General features: G+C 44.6%; 2 protein-coding genes across 2 annotated transcripts; one reads left to right on the forward strand and one right to left on the reverse strand.

Annotated features, from left to right (window-relative positions):
* Nucleotides 1-13,786: 13,786 nt before the first annotated feature.
* On the reverse strand, nt 13,787-20,131 carry LOC144109727 (uncharacterized). Its single transcript, XM_077642525.1, has 4 exons — nt 19,979-20,131; nt 15,583-15,798; nt 14,019-14,143; nt 13,787-13,879 (listed from the first exon to the last, which is right to left on the reverse strand). The coding sequence occupies exons 2-4, from the start codon at nt 15,782-15,784 to the stop codon at nt 13,787-13,789; spliced, it is 420 nt and encodes a 139-aa protein (XP_077498651.1). The 5' UTR covers nt 15,785-15,798; nt 19,979-20,131.
* A 1,322-nt stretch (nt 20,132-21,453) lies between these two features.
* Nucleotides 21,454-24,734, forward strand: LOC144109728 (uncharacterized). The gene is made up of 3 exons (XM_077642526.1): nt 21,454-21,722; nt 22,090-22,266; nt 24,703-24,734. Exons 1-3 carry the CDS (start codon nt 21,536-21,538, stop codon nt 24,732-24,734), a joined length of 396 nt encoding a protein of 131 aa, XP_077498652.1. The 5' UTR covers nt 21,454-21,535.
* The last annotated feature ends 474 nt before the right edge of the window (nt 24,735-25,208 follow it).

Raw genomic sequence — 25,208 nt, forward strand, 5'->3', positions numbered from 1 at the left:
CAGCCCGTGTGTCTCCTCGCAAAAAAAATAAATAAAAAAATGCTCTAAATACTCCTAAGAGAGGTGATTGAAACATGTGTACATAGCGTACACCACACTGTCGCAATATGTTACAAACGTCAAGTTGAATCTGTGGCAGTTCAACGATATTTATATTGGTGCCTTGCGGGTGGTTACTGGTTAGCATATGAGGTGTTTAGATCGCAACGAACTTTTTATCCATGGAAACCCATAGGGTGTTTTTAATCAAATGAGACGTTTGAGCTTCTGGCACACGCAGTTAACCCGAAGACAATACGTTTACCTTTTAGCATCTTACAGACGCAGCACATTGATTACGAGCAGCGTTTTCTGCCGACATATTTGCCTGCCTTTTATGTTTGCAATCACAAGTTAAGAAGCGGTGCTATCTTGATATGGACGCCATCATTGAAAGCCCAGTGCCTGGAAACAGTTCCTCTGAAATTGAAGAAGCAGTAAGAGCAAATAAATCATTTTTCTTGCATTTAAAACCTTGTCGTTTGTAGTCAGACTATGTTTAACCATTTCGCTTTATTGATTTATACGTAAAGGGGTGCTCAATAGTTCCCAGGCCACAGGTTCTGCTTTTCAACAGTATAGTCGTGCAACTCCGAGAACCCCGAAGCTCCGAGTGTCAGTACAGGGAAGGAGAAATATCATTCTCACCTCTCGGAGCATTGATAGCTTTAAAGATATTCTAAGTGTCAGGATATAGTGCTGTGAAGCAGACCCTGAGACCTGGAAAATTTTGACCAACCCTGTACATGGTGAGTCCAAAGATGTTAGGCCACAAATTCTGCCTTTGAGCAGTGTAGTGGGACAAATACAACAAACTTAAATTTGAAACTGTCTAAGGCGGTAGGACATGTTTCATTCTAACTTGTGTTTCATTCTAACTCAATATATTCACATGTGTCGCAATTGCCAGAATGAACTGCTGAATACTACACCCTATGGCATGGGAGCTTTTGGCGCACCGTGTACATTCTTTCCCAAAGACACGATCGCTTCAGAAACATCACTGCAGTGCAAACTATGCAACTGAAATCTCATCACACTAGTAGCAAGCCGGATTTTAAGAGCAAACGCCACTCCATTATCTGGCAAAGAAAGCGTGCTTGGTTCGTGAGGGAGTGTTATCCGAGAGCGCATGACGGAACTTCACGCCGCCAGGACCCTTATCAACGAACCCACTTTACCGTCTGTCTTAACTACATGTGTGCACAGGAAATCTTATATTGGCAAAATACATTATCGCATTAATAAAGGAGTGATGCTGAAATAGAGGATATCGCTAGCTTCTGCGTTTGCAGTTTGGTAATAATCACAAGGAACCTAATCGACCGTCACATGAATAGGTAGTGAGACAGTGCGTATTGGTACAAATAGCTGGCATCAATACGGATTATCAATAATCGCTTCTCATTCAAACCGCAGTTCACACATTTTGAATCAAAACAGGACATGTTTGGTTGCACTTTTGACTGCGTATTCACTCCTTCGACCCATTATTCATAGCAGGGTATATAAGAGTCATTTACTTAATCACGCCTTCAAGAAGAGTGCCATGGTTGGGAGCCAATGCATGTTGACTAAAAATAAATACCAATCAGCCGGTATTATCCCTGTTCCAAAAGCTAATACATCATGGAGCCGCCTCGGTGGCTGAGTGGTTACGGCACTCGGCTGCTGGCCCGAAAGATCCCGGCCGCGGCGGTCGAATTTCGATGGAGGCGAAATTCTAGAGGCCCGTGTACTCTGCGATGTCAGTGCACGTTAAAGAACCCCAGGTGGTCGAAATTTCCGGAGGGCTTCACTACGGCGTCTCTCATAGCCTGAGTCGCTTTGGGACGTTAAACCCCCATAAACCATTATACATCATGGACTATTAATATCGGAAAGGTTCCTTTTTTACGTAATGAAACAAAGTTTTGACCTTTGTCTTTATTGAAAGAGTGCCGAGGGTGATGTTGGTGAAAACTTTAATAGACACAGGGAAGTTTAGGACACGCAGGTCCTTGGGCCCCCGCACGGCCCCACTGCACTCAAATGTTCATGTCCCGGAGGCCCATGACGCTGGCAGCCCAGCCTGTTGCGATGGCTTGCTTGTCCGGGTCCTGGCAGCGCAGTAGAGTCTCTGAACCCTCCCAAGTGGTAAGGTGCTCCAGACCCCGAGGGGGAGGATCCACCGGGCACATGAAAAGGGTATGATCAAGAGTGGCTTTGGGGTGGTGAAAGAAGGTACAGAAGGGGCTTGTGTGGACTTGGTGATAGCGCGAGCTTATAAAAGGGGAGGGTAAGGTGCGTGTTTGCAGCCGCCTCCAAAGTGTCTTGTGATAAGTGCCGAGAGAGGGATGGGGTGGGGGGTATTGCCGACGATCGACTTTGCAGGCCTGCGTAGGTTCTCTGAAAGAATGCATGCGCTCCCGTGAGGACCCTAGATCGGAGGCCGCCGGTGCACGGTTGAGAAAACCTCGGGCTAAAGCGTTGGCAGCTTTGTCAATTTTGGCTAAACTGTGAACCAAGGCGCTCGTCTGCTGAGCCGGAGTACCCGGATCCGAAACCGGACGCGGCGGCCGCGTTTCAAAGGAGGCGAAACTCAAAGGCGCCCGTGTGCTGTGCGATGTCGGTGCGCGTTAAAGATCCCCATGTGGTTGCAATTGATTTTGTTGTTGTTACCCTCATACAAGGGCACATGTCCACATAGGGGGATTGGCGAAGAATTGGAGAGCACAGAGAGTTTTTCAGGTAAATATTTCCTGGACGAAAATAAAATGAATGCTGAGGAAGGAAGAAGTAAAGAAAACGGAACAACGAAATGAAACGGGAAATGCATAGCGCACTCAGGTGATCGCGACTGATTTTTATAGCCGAGTTGTTAAATGATAACGATAACAGTAAGAATAAAAATAATATTGAAAAATCAAAAATAATTACCAACGTAGCCGATTTGATTCCATTAAAATTTTTGAACCGTGATAAAAACAGACTTGTGGCTGTACCCAAATAAGGTGCCTCCAAACGACAATATGACTGGGCTGCTCAAACAAGGCCAAGCTGTTGTAGTGGTTTCTCTAAATGTCGTCTTTTCCTCTTGGTGTATCGGCGACAGAACAACAAAAAATGGTTTATGCTTTCGTGCTCACCACACAATACACGGATGGGATGAAGCGCCAACCAAGACCTGTGCAAATAAAATATTAAAGGTGGTATACGGCAGCGGAGCCTTGATAGAGATACCTCAAGCCGTCATGAATGGCATGATTGCCTGCTCCACGAATACGTCAGGTGTAGGTAATCATCAGATCATAAAATAGATCCAGTTGTCATTCTTAACAATTTCTTTCTTCGAAACCTCGCTGCTGTAATGTACGCTGTAGACGGAACGAGAGGTAGCACGGGGTTACTGCGGGATGCCTTCCTATAGGCAGTCCGCCACTTCATTGGCAGTCCCACCGCTATGACCTGGCACCCATATCATGTGAACAAGGCCCAAATGCGGAGGCAGCAATGAATGGAAGGTGTTCAGGATTAACGAATCTAGAGCCGAAGCAAGAGACGAACAAAAAGAAAGAGTCGGTAATGACAGGCACTGAAGAGAGAGCTGGCTCTAGTTTGCGAAGAGCAAGCACCGCCGCCAGGAACTCCGCTTGGAAAATTGGGGTGCATTCGGCAAGCCGCACAAAGACCAATCTAGAAGCGGGCAATATATTCCCGCCCCTGCCTTTTCATCACATTCGGAAGCGTCAGTAGCTATCGTTAAGTTAATAGTTACGCTTTGTAAATGGTCTTCTAAGAATCCATTTAAAATGCGGTGTGCTAAATGCCTAGCGTTTTTCTCGTCAATGTCGCCAATGTCGTCAAAGACAATTTCTGCAGAGTACCGATTGTTTTTTGGCGGAAGGATGTCATACAAAAGACCATTTAAAGGACCAAGCAAATTTCGTACCATAACTACCTGAGAGGTATGAAATCTAGGCAAGTGGGCACCAAAAACTGAAGTTGGCTGGCAACAAAAAACAGACAAGGAGCGATGTGAATCTGGTTCATATATTCTTAGGTACGTCTGAACAGTTACGAATTGAAAACTAGATGATAGAGAAGGAATAAGGGCTTCAAGATAAAGCAAGTTATTGGCCACAAATTTGGGGAGGCCAAGACACAGCCGAAGCGCTTCCCGCTCCAAAAGAACGAGCGGACGAATTTTGTAAGCAGCCGTACCTGAAAACAGCACAGATCCAAATTCTTAAACTGGTCGGACATAGAAAACATAAATCAGCAAAAGTGCATCTCTCCGCATTCCAGACCGGGGATTACTTAATCTACGCAACATGCCCACTGCACGAGCCCCTTTCGTTACGTCATGGTCAATGTGAGAGCGCCATGTGAGGCTGTCATCATAAATGACACAAAGATATTTTAATGGCTTAACTTGAGGATTATTTTGTCGCTGGTAACTGAGCGACAGATGAACAGGATCTTTCATTTCAAGAACAAGCACACCGCCCCTGTTTACATTTAAGGTGAAACTTGTCACACAACCAACTTTCAAGCAAATGCAGGTGCGATTGCAGGCGCACATAGAGATATTGAATGACAGCTGCAGCAGTGAAAAATGCAATGTCGTCCGCATAGACGTATGTGCGAAAGTTTTGATGGCTGGGAATAGAGCTCATTAGAATATTAAAGAGCACAGGCAACAAGATTGCCCCTTGTGGAACACCTCTGGATTGCTTATATCTTCAAGAATTCACACCATCTAATATACAAAAAAACTGTCTGTTTTCAAGGAATGCAGATATCCACACAAATAAGTAATTCGGAAACTGCTGAGTATGTAATCTTTGCAATCATATGTAGTGTTCAAACCTGTCTCAAACTTTGGCCACATCTAATGTCACCAACGCAGCATGCATTTTTTGATGCCCGCAAGACGAATATGACTCTCAACATCGGTGTGAGCATTCGATGTTGAACATTTTTGATGGAAACCAATTTGACAGGAACTAAAGATATTATTGCGGTTCACAATTTCCGAAATACGTAGAAGTATGACCCTTTCGATTAACTTAATTAACCACGTTTGATGTCTTTGAAATGGGTCTAATATATTACCCAGAGAATAGCCACCATCATTGTTATTAGGTAAAGGAATCACTATTGCGATTTTCCACGCAGGAGGAATCCATGCATGTTTGATTGAAAAATTAAACAGCTGCAAAAAGGATGTAGGGGACTCCTCAAAGAGGATCCTTAACATTTTTTATGTTACACGATCAGTGCCAGGAGCAGCAGTTGTTAGCCTCAACACTATCGGGGAAAGCTCGAGAAGGGAAATAGGGGGGACAGGCTGAAACTGGTCCACTGACGCCACAAACGCGGAGCGCAAAGAAAGTACACAGGCGAAACGCTGCTCTTACCCTTTGGCAATTGTCTCAACTGTTTCTATAGCTTCTTGCGGGGTCAAAACACATGAGAGTGAATTTCCTTAAACCGGAATCTTTTTCCGCGATTCTAAGAATCCGAAAAATGCGCGACGATTTCTTGATTTTGATAGAAAATCAAAATGCTGAGATTCATAATTTTCTTTCGCGTGTGAGGTTGTGCGTTTAAAGGTAACCGCAATGAACTTATAATCATGCCAATTTTTTGGGCACTGATTGTATAGGAGCTTCTTACATGCAGCCTTTCTGCGTCTGTAATCCCGCCAGCAATCTGCATTCCACCATCTAGCTGAAGTGTTCCCTTTTGATAGACGTACCGAAAATTCGGACTTCTTTCGGCATTCCTCAAAAGCCAAGCATATGCATTTTGCTGTATGCTCTGCAGCACAGTTATTTATTTATTTATTTATTTATTTATTACAATACCTTCAGGGCCCCAGTGGGGCGTCACAGAAGGGAGTGGATAAAAAAGTAAAAACAATGCAGCAAAATGAAAACAAAGAGTAAATGGAAAATGTAATGTAATACAGCAAGAAATGAAAAAACGCAAGCTTGAACAAAATACAAATCCGATTACATAAGAAAACAGCCTAGTCAAACACATAGTTTTCCGCGGCATTTTTGAATAAACAGGTGTCAGAAATGTCGGCAACCAAGGTGAGCAGGTGGTTCCAAATGCTCGCCGTCTTGGGTATAAACGAGTTAAAATATGCATTGCTTCGGCAGTATGGAATGCGTACCTTGTGGCGATGATCTGTGCGAGGTGATATGAACGATGGTTCAAGTAGAAGATCCCGTTTTAGCTGATGATTGTGGTAGTAAATCTTGTGAAAAGTTAGTATTCGCGCGAGTTTTCTACGAAGGGAAAGGCTAGGAAGGTTCAAAGTATTTTTCATTGTAGTGACACTAGCAGTGCGGGAAAAATTAGACAAAATAAATCGGGCGCTACGATTCTGTACTGACTCTAACTGATTAGCAAGAGTTTCAAGTCCCGGGTCCACACAGAGCACGCATTATCTAATTTCGATCTAACTAAGGTTTTATAGAGAAGCAGTTTTAAAGAAGATGGAGCCATGGAAAAAATACGACGCAAGTAGCCAAGCATGCGGTTAGCATTGTTAACAATATAATCAACATGTGCCTGCCATGAAAGGTTAGCAGTTATATGAACCCCTTAATATTTATAGGTGGTAACTTTCTCAAGGAGAGAACCTGAAATATTGTAGGGAATAAGATTTTCGTTAGCAGACCGGTGTGAAATACGCATGACCTTACACTTGTCAGTATTCAGTCTCATGAGCCAAATATTACACCAACTAGATACCTTATTTAGGTCACTTTGAAATAAGGATGAGTCTGAAGCGGATTTGATTACTCGATAAATAACGCAATCATCTGCGAAAAGCCTAATAATGGAGTTAATAGAAATTGGTAGACTGTTAATGTATATTAGAAACAATAGCTGCCCGAGCACGGAACCTTGAGGCACGCCGGAGGTAACAGAGCATGGTGAGGAATCAGCGTTATTTGCAGTGACGAATCGAGTTCTCTTACGCAAAAAACTCTCGATCCATGAAAGAATGTTTGGGTCGATGTTTAGTTTGCCGAGCTTAAAACAAAGTAGTTGGTGATTAACAAGATCGAATGCTTTCTGAAAATCTAAAAATACACAGTCAATGAAAAATCCCTTGTCTAATGCATCAGATAAATCATGGGTGAAGGAAAATGTGTTGCGTTTCACAAGAAAATTATTGATGAAAGCCATGCTGATGAGGGAAAAAAAACGAATGATTTTCTAGAAATTTAACCAGATTAGAATAAATGACATGTTCAAACAGTTTACACGGGACACTCGTTAATGATATGGGTCTGTAATTAAGAGCACAATGAGCATCACCAGACTTGAATTTTGGTACAACCTTACCCACCTTCCAGTCCCCGGGTAGCTTTCCTGAATTCAAAGATTGCGAAAACAGTGCACACAAGTAAATGGAAGAATAAACACTTGCATTCTTTAAAAATTTAGAATTTATGTCGTCGATTCCCGAAGGCGAAGAAATTGAGATTATTAATTAGACTTTCTATACCAAGACTGTCAAACACAACTGGGTCCATTAATGGATTCTGCACAGGCTGAAAAGAGGCTATTGTTCAGAGCTATTGCTTTATGCTTGGGACCAGAAATGATGTTCCAAAATTTTTTGGCATTATCAATCAACAAAAACGGAAGCGTACTCTGGAAGAAAACCTGCTTGGCGTTTCTTAAGGCTTTTCGATACTCAGATGGTATGGCACGATACACATCCCAGTGATCAGGGCAACCGGTGGTTTTCGCTCTACGATAAACTCGTTTTTTTTTTACTTAAAAGGCGTTTTAATGCGGCAGTGAACCACGGGGAACGTTGCTTGCCTGATATGACGCGTAAAGGTATGTGTTTTTGGACGAGAAAATGAACTTTTTCTTTAAAAAGGCGCCAGTTCGTTTCCACAGTACGGTTATAAATGTTTGGCATGCACTCTCCTAAGAAGATTTCGAGTTCAGCGTTAATCGACGGAAAATTTGCCTTTGAATAAACTCTGATATATTTGGGATTGGGTCGCACATGTATGCTAGTATCTTTAAGGTCAAACTGGATGAAGGAGTGGTCACTGAGGCCTGGTAGAAATGCCAATGAATGAACTAGCTCAGGAAGCGTAGTTAGAACAAGATCAAGAATGTTAGCGCTAGTAGTGGTGACACGGGTTGGCTGGGTAATGAGCTGAGAAAAATTGAAGTCAGTGCACAGATTTGTGAAGCCAATCGTGTCAGGTGACGAATCCAGAGTGGAAGGGAACGCGCCAGACCAAATTATTTTTGGCATGTTGAAATCGCCAAGTAAAAAGATTGGCGAAGAAGGAAACCTAACTAAAATGCGATTGAGCACATCATGAAGTTCACTACAGAAAGACGATGGAGCATTTGGAGGGCGATAGCATGCGCAGAAGATTACGTCTCGATGATTAATGCGTATAGAGGCGTATACAATTTCTAGTGAAGAAACAAGTGACACGTGTGAAGAATGCAGATGATCAGCGACCGCTATCAGAACACCGCCGCCTATTCTGTCTCCACGGTCACATCGATAAGTAATGAAATCCTTTTCGCAGTTTAGTATTTCATCATTAGAAATCTTAGAATTCAGCCAGGTTTCGGTGAGGACCAGAATGTCTGCATCGCACGTGTCGATGATAGTACACAGATCATCACGCTTGTTAACAACACTATGAATATTAGAGAACAAAACACATATGTCATTTGGAAGCTCATGACCACGAGCTACACGGTAGAAAGATCGGCAGGCAACGCACTACTATCAGGGCTGCGTGGGGATGCTCGGTTATTGATATGATATTCACAGATGCAATCTGTTGCCGAAATGTAGATGTAACACTTATTCTTTATGAACAATTTGTTCTGACGAATAGCGTACTTCTCTCCACTTGCTTGTCCAAAGTCAAAAAGTTTTTTACGTGCGTTGCGAGTTGACAAGCAGAAATCTTCCGTAACCTTTATCCCAGCATTTTTCATTTTGCTTCGGTCAGTAAACACGGCTTCTCGGATCATAAATTCGTAAACTTGACTATGACAGGACGGCATTTGTCATTCGAAAATTTACCCAGCCGATGCGCGCGTGCTATGGCCTCGCTTGCTAGCTCAAGGTCCATTTCAGAAAGAAGCTTTTCACGCACGAGCTTTTCAGATTCACCCCATGTTTCGTTTTGCGTGTCAGGGAGGCCGTGAAAAAGTAGATTATCGTGTCGTGACCTGTCTTTGAGGTCGTCGAGTCGTTTATGAAACGCCTCTGCTTCATTCTGTACAGCCTCAGACACTACCTGGGTAATGTCAAAGGCGCTGGAGGCTTGCGAGGCAGCTACTTTTTCTTCGACGGCAACAAGCCTATCGTTCATACTGGCCATCTGACACTCAAGCTTTGTTTGTGTTTGCCGAACTTCATTGAGCTGGGAGAGTATTTCGCTATGGTTCTTGTCAATTTTATCGCTTAAAGATTTTAACAGAGTGACTACGTCATCATTGGACTGGCTAGAATCCTTTTTAGGGGGCCCTGGGTTCTGTTCATTGTCGCCACCTAAGAGCAATAATTTCAGCACATATACACATTCGCAGACAATGCACATGAATACGCTTGGGCATGGCACAAGCAGCAGGTTGACATTACTTGCGCGTTTACAGTGCAAAGAAGGACATGAACTGACCTGCACCAAGAAACAGAAGAACATTGGTCGTTGCTGCATTGCTGCTGCAGTTCCATGCCCACTGAAGGCACTCGGTGATTGCCAGTACTTACATGGGCGCGATACACTTGATGACTGTGACGATGGGGCTGTGACGAAAGAATTATAACAAGGCAGGTGCAAGATTACGTGGAGGAAAACGAGTTTTACGTACCCCCATAGCATGTTTGGATTTATGGCAAAACTGTCCACGCAAGACGTCCTCCTTTGCACGGTGTGGCCGGCTTTGCAATGTGCTTGCATTTTTACCTCACTGTGCGCACCTGTATATGCTTGCTTGTATTTAATTTTTGCTATTTTTTTATTGTACTCACTTATGTTTGCTTCTTGCAGAATTTCGTTATGTCCTCAACCTGTTATAATTTCTGGGTATGATGTACACATTCATAAATCACTGAATGATAAAGCAACACAAATGTTGGAGTGTATTTTACCCACTAGGCCAAGCCTGCTTTAGGTGTGACTTCTAGTGTGATACGTGCGACTGCTCCGACGTGAGCACTTACAATAGCTGGTGCGCTGTAACTGATTCTGTTCAAATAAAAAAAATAGGTTGAACTGCGCGGAGATTTTGATGCACAACCATTCGTGCAGAAAATTCGGGCATAAGTAGATAACTACCAAATGATGCTGGTAGGTTAACATACGAGCATTATTTTAAAATAAGTATAGCCCTATAATTTTTCATTTTCTTGGCTGTCTACTTTTTCTACTCATTTTGTTTCTGTAAGGATAAGTTGCTATGTATTCACCTCGTTTAGTTTACATATCCCTCAAACAACTCATGTGCTGATTTGCTGTGGTGTCCCGCTATTATAAACTATGCATTGTAAAACCGCGAACCAACAATAAGAAATTTCTGAGTCTGATTGAGAACGCAAGTGTTAGACAAGGTTTGGCGGACGCACTGCATTGTTTTGTTGAGCGACATGACTTCTATTGTGGTTTAACTTTATCTGCTCGGATCGTTGCAACTAAAGTCTGCTGTTTACATTCATATTGTTGGCGCAGATGCAGCGTATTTCAACTACAACTAATTTAATTGTAAATTTACATTTACTGGAAGGGGGCTCGGGAGTTCTGGGCGAAGGCTAGAACGCAGTGGCAAGGCAGCGATCAAGGCGGCGTCGGCGCAACGTCCAGTTAGCTCAAAAAAGCAGTTCCGCAAGCAGGTCTCGCGGATTGAACACAAAAGTCTTTCTCCTCTTCGGCAGTTGCCTGCACTGGGACCGCGCTGGCCTGCTATATTGCATTGCATGCAAAAATATCTCTTGTTGGTGCTGTCTGTAAACCCTGTTGATTTTTTTTCAACACATTTCTTCTCGGCATAGTCTTTTCTGACTTAGCGAACGTCCGTCTCGGCAATTTTGTTTAACGTTTAGGTCTATCTTCGCGTTAACAACTTTTGTTTAAATTATTGTATATTTTTCTAGTCAGACATTTTCAGTGTTCGGAACGTTTTTGAACTAAGTGTATCAACGACTGTTTCTTTATTTTGGAGCCTTTAACTAATCAATGCTTCTCTCATTTGCAGATGCGGGACAATCATGCTTTTCTTATGTGTTGCTCGGCCTACCTCAAAGAGCAGTGTGCAAAGGTGGACTGTTCTGCGACATGAAGACCTTTGTCTGTAGACATACGTCCAACCAACGGAACACACAATATACCATCAATAGCCTTCAGTAAAAAAAATATTATTTATCGATGCGCCAGCGACAGTGTGATCACTGTGATCACTGTGATCACGTCGATCACTCGACGTGCGTCGGTCGCCTCCTCCTAGCGTTCTCCAGACTAGTAAGGCTAGCGCTTGAAACTCATTCCTCTTCACATATTATTTGGAGGCCGCAGCCTCTCGACACCTTTCAAGCTCATCAATAAATCGTCTAAGTCGTACAAAAGCGTTTTCTCTGAAATTGCATAGCATCAATACCAGTCCAAAGGGCGCACTTGCCCAAAAGACCGCGCTGCCAGAAATAAAAGATAACCCTACTGGTATTTCACCTCTAAATGTGGCTTTGTGATGACGTTCGCAACCACTATTCGAGGCTTATGTGTGTCAGAACGTTTCACTATTATGAGGTAATGCATGTGTTCTACAGGCGTTGTAGAAGCATTGGAGGTGGAGGGAGGATGGAAGGGAGGAAGCGGGTTTATTTTCCTAACGCATTTATTTAACGATGTATGTAAGAAATGGGGGCTAATGATGTTTTTTCTCGTGAAAAGCTCCTTGCTCACAGGAGAGGACCACCCTTTCTGGCAGAGCCCTTAATCCGCTCTTGTTTTGGGTAACAATTGGTAGACACGTAGTGCCAGGAAAATTCATCATCAACCTGACTGCACCGAGTGCGTGGCAAAGACCTCTACAATGTCTCTTTAAATGACGCTCTCCTTTGCCAGCTGCTGCCACCGCGTGCCCCAGTCTATTACTTCCAGTCAATTTCTTCTGGACTATTGTATAGAAAGGTGGAGTAGGGAAGGCACACCACCAAAGGAAATAAAATCCACGACCTCTGCGGTGCCACGCGCTGAACCGCGAACACTGCTTGCCACCTTTCTATTTTTCTACACGACTGCAGAGTCACCCCATGGCAGCACTGACCAGCGCCGCACCGGATCACAGCGGCGTACGTAGTAAGTTCAAAGCGCAAGTAATAAGTAGTAGTGTTCTACTCTGATTCATAGAATCTTTGTTGACCTCAGTCCACAAACGAGAAGATCATCGAGTGCGTGGTTTTAGCATAAACTCGTTGGCGATGGCCTAATATGCCCCATGTACTTTTTCTGGTACCATGCCCATAGGCACAATTACCTTCATAGGAAGATACGCGTTTTTATTATTCCAAAAATTAATATCATTGACAAGGAAAATTGCCCTCGCGTGTCATGTTTCTCCCCGTAACTGCGTAACTCTTGTCTTAATTGCAGCCATCAATCAGATAACCTTCACTTGGCAACTGCTACCCGCTGAAAATCTAGCATGCTAGGCTAACAACCAGGGGGAGACCTCTCCTGCATTAAAGTCTCGCCTCCTATTCCTCCTCCTTCGCTGTCCTTAAACTCCAACGCTTTGAACAAATTAGCCCCGCTGCTTTCAAATTTAGGGTGAGCCGTTTGCAGGAAAAAAAAACAGGTGTTCAGCCGTATCCTCCCCGTATCCACACAAACCTCATAACGTGTCCATGTCGTGGTACCTGACTCGATACGTCTTAGTCCGCAATACTCCCGCCCTGGCCTCGAACAACAAAGAGCTTCCCTTACAATTATCCTAGATGTTTTCTTTGACAATTTCCTCCTTAAACTTTCTATAGACGTTTAGTCACTCTGTGCTGAACACTCCAAGCATACCTGCATGTTCCCATAACACGGTCATCGAAGGCTAATTGTATTGTGATGGCCACGCAGCTATGGCGCACGTTTCAAACACAGTACTTACTCGTGCTTTCGTGCTTGCCTCGTGTGTCGTACTACGCACCGCAGCAATTCGTATTTGACGCATGCCGGCAATTCTACCGCCTCATGGGAAAAGATGAACGCTGAACGCCCGGATCCGCAGCGGCAGAGCACTCGACACAAGTTGCTCTCACCGCACACAGCGCTCCACAACCCTGCTGCTTCTTTTCATCTGGCTGTTAATGCAAGCGTAGACAACGCAGTAGTGCGCAGATGGATTCTTGAACTTCTTGATACGTACATGTTTAAGCACTCTGAGCGCTTACGGTTTATGATTTCTGGCGATTTAACGTCCCAAAGCAACTCAGGATATTATAAGGGACGCTGTATTGCAGGGCTCCAGAAATTTTTATCAGCAGGGGTGTTTTAACGTGCACGGACATTGCAAAGTACACGGGCCTCTAGAATTTCGCCTCCATCGAAAATCGACCGCCGCGGCCCGGATCGAACCCACTTTTTCGGGTCAGCAGCCGAGCGCCGTAACCACTGGGCCACTACGGCGGCCTCTGAGCGGTTACAAAGCTCGCTTTATTGTGCATAGCGCAAGGGCACTTCTTCGCACTTTGGCAGCCCTGTTAAGATGACGTCTGATGCCTGGGAATGAGAATGCGCACGAATCGGCCCCAATGCGAGGGTATCGTGTTCTTCTCTATAAGCGGGTAGTGACCCTAGAAAACAGAAAGACATAAGACAGCGATAAAAGAGAAAAAAAAAGCTAAGTGTATTGCTCCGAACATTGCGAGACACTGTGGGCCACGGGCAAGTGCCTTGCAGATCGGTTTGCGTAACTTCGGCGTGAGGGGTCACAGGAACGGTATGATGGGCTTTTTTTTCGCAACGGGATATGGATTTATTGCACTTGAGGCCATCCTTACACTGGCCCCAGAGCGCCAGGCCGAACTGGGTGAATGAGAAGCAGATTTCGCCTTCCTCTGAACAGAGAAATGAAAAAGGAAACTATTGTATAAACAAAGGAATGCATGAAAAGCACATTGGGATGAATAATAAATAATCTCGCGTTCGCTCGTCGTACTTATGCAGGAATATAGTGAAAGACTCTTACTGAATGTGCCAGAACCTTCAGTGCACGTTTAGTCAATTGTGAAAGCTGGCTGTACTGGTCAGCTAAGTTGGCGGGGCGACTGCTCCGGTAATGTGGTGGTCCCGGCTTCGAACCTCGGACCAGGTTGAATTTTTCTTCGAGTAAGGAGTTTCTGAGAAAGCTGTCCAACTTTCCTTAGTAGCTGAATGGCTGTGATTGGATCGACGCTAATAGGTAATTACTCTCTTAATAAGAAATCTATTCCTTCTTGGGCCATTCCTCAATATACAGTTGGGATCAAATATTAAAGGATACATTTTCTTTCTGGCCACGCGACATTGAACTTCCTTTGACTAACATACTTTGCTGAGATAGAGCGTTGCAATTCAGAGATAGGTAAGTTTTGAACGCCGTACCATCTGATGAAACTAGATAGTTCGCCACCACCTTTAACAGGCAAGACTGAACGTGATCAGGTTCACTGACCATTGCGTAGGAATTTAAGTAAACGTCGTTGTGAACCCACCTTTGCATTATACTCAAAATATTACTGGAAAGATGCTCCTTTCACCAACTTTAGCAGAAATAGTCCTTACTCGGCTTGTCCGTTTTCCCCGCCTATTTAATGCTCGGCGCATTAGACAAAAATTAGGATGACACTCAAGCTCCGCCTTTATGGGTATGACGCCACAGAGTTAATGACTGCCCTCCGCAATTTCTCTTCAGAAACAGCCAGTTTTATTTGTTCATATTCACAATTATCACAGGATTGTTTCTACATTCTTGTCCTTGAACTCTACCACAGAGCAGTTACGCTTATAATGTTACTTTATTTAGTAGAAGACTAATTAGCACATCTTTAGTTCTTTCCACAAATTACCACATTGTTAGCCTCAAACAAAGACAAAAGGACACACAACAACACTTATCTTGTACCTCAGCCATATCAGCGTGCTTCACAGTTTATAGTCGGTAGCCTGCCTGACTGGCGACCCAAAGGTCATGAGTTGAAATCTCAATTAAAATTTATGAAATTTTCTTAATCTAAAATCACTTACTCAATAAAGTTAAGTCGTTTGAGGCATGCGCCAACCTTTAATTCACCTTACAATTCCTCTTTTCAGCCATGTTAATACCAGACATCTATGCGTGACGTCAGGCATGACGCGGGTTTTCCGGCCCAACAACACAGCCCGGACGATACCGAGTTTTCCGCTGAAAAGGAGCCCTAATGGCTGTAACGCTAAAGAAGTTCTTACTCCACCGCCCTGTTTTCCCCCTTTGCTCTTTCCTCGTTTCTTCTGTCCAGCATTGCCCAGTCTGTCTCACCCAGCTGCTTGACACAATAGTCGCAGCATGCGCAGTCACTGGCGTTGGGCACCACCAAGCCGTCGCACTCGCTGGCGCTGATAGGCTTGCAGACCACTTCCTCGCAGTAACCCTTGTAGCACTGCTTCGGCTCCACAGCCGTGGGACCCAAAAGCAACATGGCGGCGTGGATGATGGCGGCAGCAATGGCGGCGTACCTCATGCTTCCCTTCTTTCCTGAAAGTATGCGTAAGTTTTCTTTTAGGAATGTCTAAACGATTATTCATTGATATATGTGCGCATAGAGAGTCTAGACTGTAGACACTTCACAGCTACCTTGGGAGAACGCCATGATCGAAGAGATATTAATCTCCCGCTGAACTTTCTCATCGCGCTATAGGTCGAATCGTAAGTCATCGTGGGCGATATGAGTTTGCCATGTGCCGGACAGAGCAAGGACAGTGATCCCCTGAACACGCTCCTAGTGCCACAACCTTGACACGCGTTCAATCCCGCTTCCCACGGTGTAGGGCTAAGTGCTTCGAAGGACAAGCAACGTCCTTACTTAAATAATAGACACCTTTAGAATACCGCGTCCCGTGTTACCGTTACCGATATACCTGGAGCCCGCCCAACCCCTGTGAGCACGCACTGATCAGTGACCTAACCACTTCTAACCCGGCGTAACCATCCTTGGGTTGTTGAAACCGAAACCGAAACATCATCAACCGAAACATGCTACGCCACCAAATCGCCCCCACCCTTCACGTTCCAAGCATCTCAATATCGTCCTCACTAACATACGGAGCATTTTACCAAAGCGAGATAAACTGCACAGCCTTATCGACGACACTGGTGCTGACATTGTCCTACTAACAGAAACGTGGCTACACGAAGGCGTGAAAGATACTGAAATCCTCCCTTCAAACGGGAACTACGTTCTTTATCGTCGTGATCGGCGCGGACGGAGGGGCGGAGGAGTGCTTATCGCCATCCGAAACACCCTATCATCATCACTCATCTGTCACGACACCAAACTAGAACTAACCTGGGTATGCGTGCACAACTTCGGATTGAAAGAAATATTGGGCATTTGCTACAGGCCACCAGACAGCGATTCATCCTTCTGTGACTCCCTTCATGACGCATTAACGACAATTAAAAACACATATTTGAATTCGAACATCTTTCTGTTCGGTGATTTTAACTATCCACATATAAACTGGGCTTCCCTCTCTGTATCTAGTCATTCACCTTCCAAAGAATCGAAACAATTTCTTGACTTAACACTTGACTTCAACCTGCATCAAACCATCACACACCCCACAAGAGGTACTCACACTCTTGACCTGTTACTGACATCTTGCCCAGACAACATTCACAGTGTAACTCTGCTTCCGGGCCTCAGCGATCACATGTTTCTGCACATTTGCACGTCATTACATTCCAACAGGCGATCACCTACGAAAAAATTAATCACTGACTATAAGCGAGGTAATTTCGATTCCATAAATAAGGAACTTTCATTCTTTTTCACCGACTTCCTAGGTTCTTATCTAACCAACACAGTTCACGAAAACTGGGAAAGTTACAAGTCAACAATGTTGCGACTAAAAAATAAGTACATCCCAACCATTGTCGTCAAATCGGATTCCAACAATATTTGGTTTAACAAAAACTTGAAGCACCTTCTTAGTAGAAAAAAACGGCTTTATCGTTCCGCTAAACTAAGCCAAAAACAAGAAGCATGGGAAAGATACCACGCCTGCGCGAGTAAATATTTAAATGAATTGAGTGCTGCGAAAGATAAATTTTTCTCTGTTGACTTGCTATCCATTCTCAAAACAAATCCCACCAAATTCTGGCGTATCCTCTCCCCTAAACATAAATCTAATCGGTTCGATCTTGTAGGACCTGATGGCGAACCAGCTGATACTAATCAATGCGCAAAACTTTTAAATGACTACTTCTCATCTGTGTTTTCGCCTGTCAGCAATTCTACACCCAACGTTTTGCAAACCAATAGTCAAAAAGAAATGCCGGAAATTCAAATTAGCCCCGAAGGAATCTCCAAATTAATAAGTTCACTCAAGCTGTCATCATCTGCAGGATGTGACCAAATAAACAGTAAACTACTTAAAAACACTCTATCATTATCAAGCCAGATACTACACCTAATATTTACCCAATCTTTAGACACCGGAAACATTCCTGACGATTGGAAGATAGCCCAAATTGTTCCCATTTTCAAAACAGGTGATCGCGCATGCCCAGCTAACTATCGTCCAATATCCCTTACTAGCATATCTTCTAAACTTCTAGAGCACATTATATCATCAAGCTTAATGTCTCACCTTGATTCAATAAATTTCTTTTATCCTCATCAACATGGCTTCAGGAAATCATTTTCATGCGAAACCCAGCTGGCAGAGTTCACCCAAGACATCCTTAAGGCCATAGACGATAACCTCCAAATAGATGCAATCTTCTTAGACTTCTCGAAGGCATTTGATCGCGTACCTCACAACCATCTGCTTGCGAAACTTTCGTTCCTGGGAATTCCTGCTAATCTGATATGCTGGCTCGAACATTTTCTAAAAGGACGCTCGCAGTTCACATCCGCCAATAACATGCAGTCACCCTTAACAGATGTAACATCTGGTGTCCCTCAAGGGGCCGGGTTATCACCATTACTCTTCTTAATATACATCAACGACCTGCCCTCTAATATTCAATGCAAATTGCGACTCTTTGCGGACGATTGTGTCATCTATAATGCAATAAGTAACCCAACCGATAACCTCACTTTGCAACTGGACCTTGACGTTATTGCATCATGGTGTGAAAAGTGGCAGATGCCTTTAAATCTTACTAAGTGCAAATCGTTGTCCTTCACTCACAAACACACCTTGACGAATCACACTTACAGCATTTCATCAGTCCCTATAACCGTTGCAAAATCTTACAAATATCTAGGTGTACATCTCACATCAACACTTTCTTGGGTCACCCACATTAGAACCATTTGCTCCGACACTTCACGCACACTTGGCTACCTGAGAAGGAATCTGAAATTTGCATCCCCTAACATAAAACAACTCGCGTATGAAACATTTGTGCGGCCAAAATTAGAGTATGCATCATCCATCTGGCACCCATGGCAATCGTATCTCACCATCGAATTGGAATCAATTCAAAATCGTGCAGCTCGGTTCATCACTTCATGTTACTCAAGAGAAGCCAGTGTCACCGCCCTCAAGCAGTCCCTCCGTCTCTCAACACTGGAATCACGCCGCGTCGTTTCCCGCCTATGCTTACTTCATACATTTTATCATAACACAAGATCACGGCACGCTCTATTAACCGCCCCACTACGAACGTCCTCCCGGCTTAGTCACGGTAACCCGATAGCACGCATCAGTGGCCACACGTCAGCTTACAACAACTCATTTTTCCCCAACGCAATAGCACTATGGAATTCACTGCCTAACGACATCGCTGCATGCACTGATCACAAAACATTCCGCGAGAAAATAAAAATTCACCTCACATAAATCTTGATCACTTCTGCGCTCTTTTGTAGCGAGTATTGCTTGACATATCTTTGTTAAATGATGTATCACTTGCTGGAAAACCCTGATATGACTACAACCTCTTTTATGTTTGTTTGTATGTTTGTTCTTCTTATTGTTATGCATGTTCCCATCATCGCCGTTGGAAACCAATATGCCCCCCCTTATGTAATGCCTTCGGGCCTTTAAGGGATCAATAAATGAAATGAAATGAAATGAAATGAAGAAACGCAATTGCGCATAATTCAGCGGTCGTAGAGAAATAACACAAAGTGGTGCGCGATTGCGAATGTTACACTCAGCATTTGAAAGAAGAAGCACGAGCAGAAATTTTGTATGTATAGTCCTTCAATGTAACGGAAAAATAACTTTGATTTGGCACCGTTGTACAAGGTTGCCCAGCGAGCAATAAATAATTGACCTGCGTTATTTATATGCATATCAAACAAAAAGAGAAAAACACAATTTAGAAAATCTTTCTTTCAAATTGGCGGCCCTAAACCGCATCCATAATGTTCGCATTAGCACGAAAAATAGCCCATCGCAGAAATTGTTGCATTACTCAAGGGACATCACAATGCCTGCGCAAAATATGCTCAAATTTGTTGCAAATACGTCATGCCTCACGCTTGAAATATCTTACATTGGCGAGAGATAGAGTCACTCTGAGGTTCTGGTTTACTGTAGTAATCGTTAATTAAATATGACGACTGAGTCTGCACCGCAGTTCTATCCACCCTAATAAACCTATACCAACGTGATACAAGATACAGCGAAATTTCAGCCACCTCGCAGCAGAGACTCCCAGTATCACGCAAGAGGTGAGATGAAATGAGTAGTCTTACCGTTGGAAGAACTAGATAGGCCTCGTTACCTGTTCTCGTTGCTGCTAAGGAAGGTACGTCGCGTCCTAAATTCGGAATAAAACTGCACAGGCACCTCTGGAGCGAATTTCTCGAGCCATGGGCTCGGCGCACAACGGATGAACAGATTTCTCAGAGAATTCAAGTGGTCTGTTTTACTGCTCTAATATGCGCTGCGTCTGTGGCGAAGCTGCGAATTCGGCAAAGGATGTACAAGTTACGAACACCTGTATCTACTCGGCTTCTTGAATGTACCTGCTTCTGCTGCATTCGTGCACTTGTGCGCGGTATAAAAGAAGCTCATGAATTCCTTGAGCCGCGGCTGCGTAGGCATGCTCACTTTCAAGGCGAGGCAGACTCCAGTCATCTTCATTTGAAGTATTTATCAAGGATTAGGTGCCTGCGAACAATCCAGAGTTCTAATCAACAGGTGTGACACTAAATGTTCTCGCAGCAAAAGAACTACGTAGCTAATCACTGAGATAAAATGTTATGGAATGCAGGTACAACATTAGTAATGACGTCGGACGGTGGTGCTTGTTCAAGAGTTAGATGTTCGGAATGTTTCGCTGTTCTAGACATTCTATGGATGGTTTTCGTGTTGTAACGCGCTATTTATTTCTGATCCTGGTGCTTCCTTTTAGTATCTAATTAATCAGTTCACTTTTACTAAGACGTAAAGCATAAATGCGCTCCATGTATTTTGAAATATTTCCTCTTTTTCTTTCCAGTGGAACGTACAAAAAATTAACAGAGTTTTAGCGCTCGTTAAACCTAGTGAAACGAGTGAAAGTGCAGTTAGGTATGATTACGCATGGTTTGGCGCCGGAGTCGGTCTGGCGCGCGCCTAATCCATGGTGCGACTGAGCGACCGAGCGCAGTTTTCCCGCGCAGTTCTGCACGCACTTCACCAGATGTGCCCCTAGAGAGAGAGAGAGAGAGAAACGTTTAATAAATAGCATGTGTGGGCGGGCTCTCAATCCAGGAGCCCATTAGGTTTTGCTGCCGCTCTTGTCCGGTTCTTGTCCTGACTGCCTAAGAGTTGTGTCCATTGTAGGGGGCGCCAGCGAGCGGCTGCTAAATGCAAAAGAGGAAAGCTTACAAAAGGTAGCGTTTTATACACTACGTTTTTCGCCTACTCTACTCGTACCAAAAATTATTGCTGTTACCAACTCATACCGATGAAGTAGAAACGTATCTTTCTAACAAGGTCTAGTAGAATGTCTTTTTGGAACATATACGGGAGAATTATAGTGATCGCGGGGAGACGATAAAGATAGCAGTACAGTTGACTGTTTCATTTTATTTTTGTTTTCAAGACACAAAATGGGAACGTAGATCAACAGATACGTTAGCTTTTGCACACGATGATGACGATGATTGCCTCACAAAATCGCACATGGCGTCAAGTGATCGGAACTTCTCGAGGAAGAAGAAGGGTGATGGTTGCGCTTCATGAGGGATTAGAAGCGCTTTGTTGCAAGCTCACCGTTTGCGTCCCTCCTTTGGTGTTCCCCTTTACTTTATCGCAAGAGGAACATGGGGGCCAAGTGGTGGCTGACCATCGTGCTTTCCGCAGCTCCCTGCGTCGTCGGCTGCCCGTGTTCCGAGGAAGCGTGCACGCAGTTCAAGTACACCTGCCGGCCCCTTCCAAAAGTATGCGATGGGCGGATTACATACGGCGCCGGCTTCTGCGGGTGCTGCCAGCAGTGCGTGAGGAAGATCAGTGAGTACAATCCGGTCATGCGGAAAGGGGCACTTTCCGCTCACTCCTCGACTAGCTGCAGAGGACTCAGAACTGATGCCCCTCCATGCTCGAAATGGGGTACTAATCTTCTACGCCGGAACGATAAGGCGGAAGCTTGCTTCTGAGTGTGTTTCTAACAACGTTTTCTGTATTTGCAATGTCTGCTAGGTCAGCTGAAGAAAATTGCAGTCTGCTACACTGCAGTCTGCTTCATTGGAGAAGTGCGACAGCATTTGCGCTTAAACGCCAGCAACGTTTCACTCGACATCTTGTACCTGCATGCATTTGCATATCGCTTATAAGTTTGAGGGTGAAATGTTTAAACTGATGACACGTTTTCATGCAGGCATCGGAGACCCCTGTAACCCATTGGGGCTGTGCCCGGGACCGACCGAATGCATGGAGAACCTCTACTGCGACCCGGACCAGAAGGCCTGCCTTCCATTTAAATTACCTTCAGCCAGCAACGAAAGCAGCGCCACGGAGGACACGAGAGGAGTCGTCGGCCCCCAAAATCATTACCGTCCTCGGGATAGGCTTCGTTGTACTTATCTAAATATTAAATATTATCAATTTTTAAACGACAAAGTAGTGGGTGTGACTGTAAAACGTGTTTGTTAATGGTTTCAATCGGTTTCCACCACCTTGAGGTCAATTAAATGCACCATGTTCAACATTCTCGTATAAAAATTACAAAAAATTGAAAATTGTAAGATACGAAAATATTTGAGGTAATGGTCCAGCGCGCAGATATCCAGCAAAATCTTTCTTTCAAAGTGTTTCTATCGACCGCATCGAATAGTTAAGACTGCCATACAAAACTAATGGCGAACGCCTTTAACTATAGCAAAAAGGTCAATTGAAAAGAGAAAAAAATGCAGGACTGCTGTAGGGTGGTCTTATAGTGAAATAGGGTGATCTTATTGTTATATTCATATCTTACGTTATATAAAAAACCTGCGTTCATAAATGGTTTCCCGCTCAAAAATGATTCTGTTCAGATTTGTTCTGTAAGCGATGTTGTAGTGTTACGGCGCCATTGCACTTCGCTCCATCGAAATGCGAAAACTGCCACCCGAATTCAACACACGGCCTCGCAGTCAATGGCACAGCGCAAAGGCTTCTGAGTCACTGTGGCGGATGTAAGCACAAATGTCGCCATTAGTCGGTGTTGCTACGTCACAACATGAGCAGAGTACGTTGAGGAACCAGTGTAAGAGAAGATGAAAAGCAAAGTGTACGATGAATTAAATGTAGAGAGTTTCGCGTGTTGTTAACGGCGGCGTTGTACACGCCATTGTTGCTTTCGTATTGCCGGCAACGTGAATAAAAGGTGGGAAGCGCGAGACGTAGGAACCGAATAGTCAGATACACATGCGCTCAAAGCGATCTTAATGGCACGAAGCTGTGCCTAGTTTTCGTTTCAAGGATCAGTCTCTCAAAGCGGTTCGCCCTCACTCAAGAGGAACAAGAGGCTGCGATGAGAGGTACTATCCGTACACGCAAGCAGTGAAATGAGATTCCTTGAAGCGGATTGGTTTTTTATGGCGCAAGGGCATCTATGGCCGAAGAGCGCCATGACACTATAGTATTTTCGGCTTCTCTAGGTGGGGACAAAGGCCCATATCCAAGCATTTCACCCTAAATAAGCCAAGCACCAGACCAGGACAAAGCTTGCGCTCATTCTATCACCGGTGGGTACCCGGCGGCACTGGGGATCGAACACCGCAACTCCCGCATGCGAGGCGGATGCTCAACCACTTGTCCACCGCTGAGGTCTAGACGCAATTCCCAGAAGCAATGCACCGTCAAGAGTGAGTGCCTCGTTGCTTAAGCGAACACTGCGTTCACAGAACACTAAACGCCGTCCTCTGCTTCCGCATCCTATTTTGTTTACACATTGTATTCAAGGTGAGATCATCATTCCCGCTGCTCATGCTTTAAGTTCGAACAACTTAATCTGCGTAGTCCGAGGAATCGCCTCCCGATTATCTCGTAAAATCATTCTGCATATTGTAGCGATAGCTACATTACGGTAGCATTTCGAGCTTACAGCGTGGCGGTGGCACGTGACGGTGGCGGCGCCGCCACCGCCACGTGGTCACGCGGTTCGTCACGTGACGAGCCAGGTGGTGCGGAGCAGCGGCTGCTGCTGGCGGCGCTGCGCGCCAGCGAAAGAGAGTTGCAACAGCTGTGCGCATGCACCGTGTCAAGTGGGACGAAGATGATTAAGGAACGCCCAGCGAAACGGAGCGGCGAAATACTGACTTTGTAATTAAACTGAGCAAGTTCCACCCGCCCAGCTGTAGCTACCGCGTCACTCTAGGTTTAACCATAGCTAAACCACCGCTAATTTTTTTCTCGTTCCTTCTACGTTCGATGAATTACTTTGCCTTCCTAGGCTCTCTGCCTCGATGACAAAAAAAATGATAGACGATTACGATATCCGGTAAGCCTAAGTTTGAGCGCGTCTGTTCATGGCTGGCAGGTGGCGTGTTTTGTGCTGCTAGACACCCTCCGGGATTTTAATGTGGCAGCCACCTTCCAAATGGCATTTCTCTCTGCTAATACCTGCCGCGGCGTGATCGGACTAATGGACAACCGGCCTCCAGACGGCCTCCTGCTTATTTTCTGCTCACGAACATCTAGTGTGCCTCGCGAAATTTGATAAAGGCTTTTTGCCACTTTGTCGCAACACAATGTCAACGCAAACATCACAAATATTTCTTCCTGTTACCGCTGGTGATTCGCATCTTGCGTGCATGAAGCGTACCACGGATCGCACCACGCATTTGGCGGTACTCTGGATCAGCGCAGACCAGCGCCGGGTAGGCATGTTATTCGGCCAGGAGCTGATGCAACACAACAAGCTGAAAGAGAGAGGGGACAAAAAGCTTCAAGGGTGATGGCAGTGCGACCACCTGTCCACTAGATTTGTCACTTATATGCATATTCGCAGCTGATCGCAATGGCAGCCTCTCCGGTGTGTGAAACCTGCGGGTGCGATGAGACGATTGCCGACCCATTCAGTGATTGCCCTCAGTTTAAGCATGAGCATGTCTTCCCGGCTCCCGCGCTGCGCCTCTTGGATCCACGTTCCTTTACAGAAAACAGATTCTTGGGCCTTAGGCTGAACATTCTTTTCAGAGGAAAGCTGTTGAGCCGCTATTGAAATTCTCAACGCATTATAGGTTGAGATAAAATCTACATAACCTTCCAGTCTGCGCCCTCAAAACCCTCACAGTAAAGGCGAGCGGACATGTGAAAAACTGATTTCCCATTTCTATCTTCCCTTTCTGCCCTTTCTGGCCTTCCTACTTGTAGGTAGCATAGTGAGTGCCGCCTGGTTAACCTATCTGCCTTTCCGTTCGTGTCATTCTCGCTATTTTTTTCTATAGGCTGGCGTGCAGTGTATCCTTATTCTCCCAGGCGCGCCTCGTATTTACATCATATTTATTCCCATTC

Source organism: Amblyomma americanum, chromosome 11, assembly GCF_052857255.1.
Source record: "Amblyomma americanum isolate KBUSLIRL-KWMA chromosome 11, ASM5285725v1, whole genome shotgun sequence".
Classification (NCBI taxonomy): domain Eukaryota; kingdom Metazoa; phylum Arthropoda; class Arachnida; order Ixodida; family Ixodidae; genus Amblyomma; species Amblyomma americanum.

Bases quoted from the DNA above. Each gene is read 5' to 3' on its own strand.
- LOC144109727 (XM_077642525.1), bottom strand. From the start codon at position 15,784: ATGAGGTACGCCGCCATTGCTGCCGCCATCATCCACGCCGCCATGTTG. The intron at 14,144-15,582 runs GTGAGACAGACT...TTCTCTGTTCAG, and splicing joins CTATTGTGTCAAGCAGCTGG to AGGAAGGCGAAATCTGCTTC. The intron at 13,880-14,018 runs GTGACCCCTCAC...TCTGTTTTCTAG, and splicing joins AAGCCCATCATACCGTTCCT to GGTCACTACCCGCTTATAGA.
- LOC144109728 (XM_077642526.1), top strand. From the start codon at position 21,536: ATGGGGGCCAAGTGGTGGCTGACCATCGTGCTTTCCGCAGCTCCCTGC. The intron at 21,723-22,089 runs GTGAGTACAATC...GTTTTCATGCAG, and splicing joins GCAGTGCGTGAGGAAGATCA to GCATCGGAGACCCCTGTAAC. The intron at 22,267-24,702 runs GTCCTCGGGATA...GCATATTCGCAG, and splicing joins CGGCCCCCAAAATCATTACC to CTGATCGCAATGGCAGCCTC.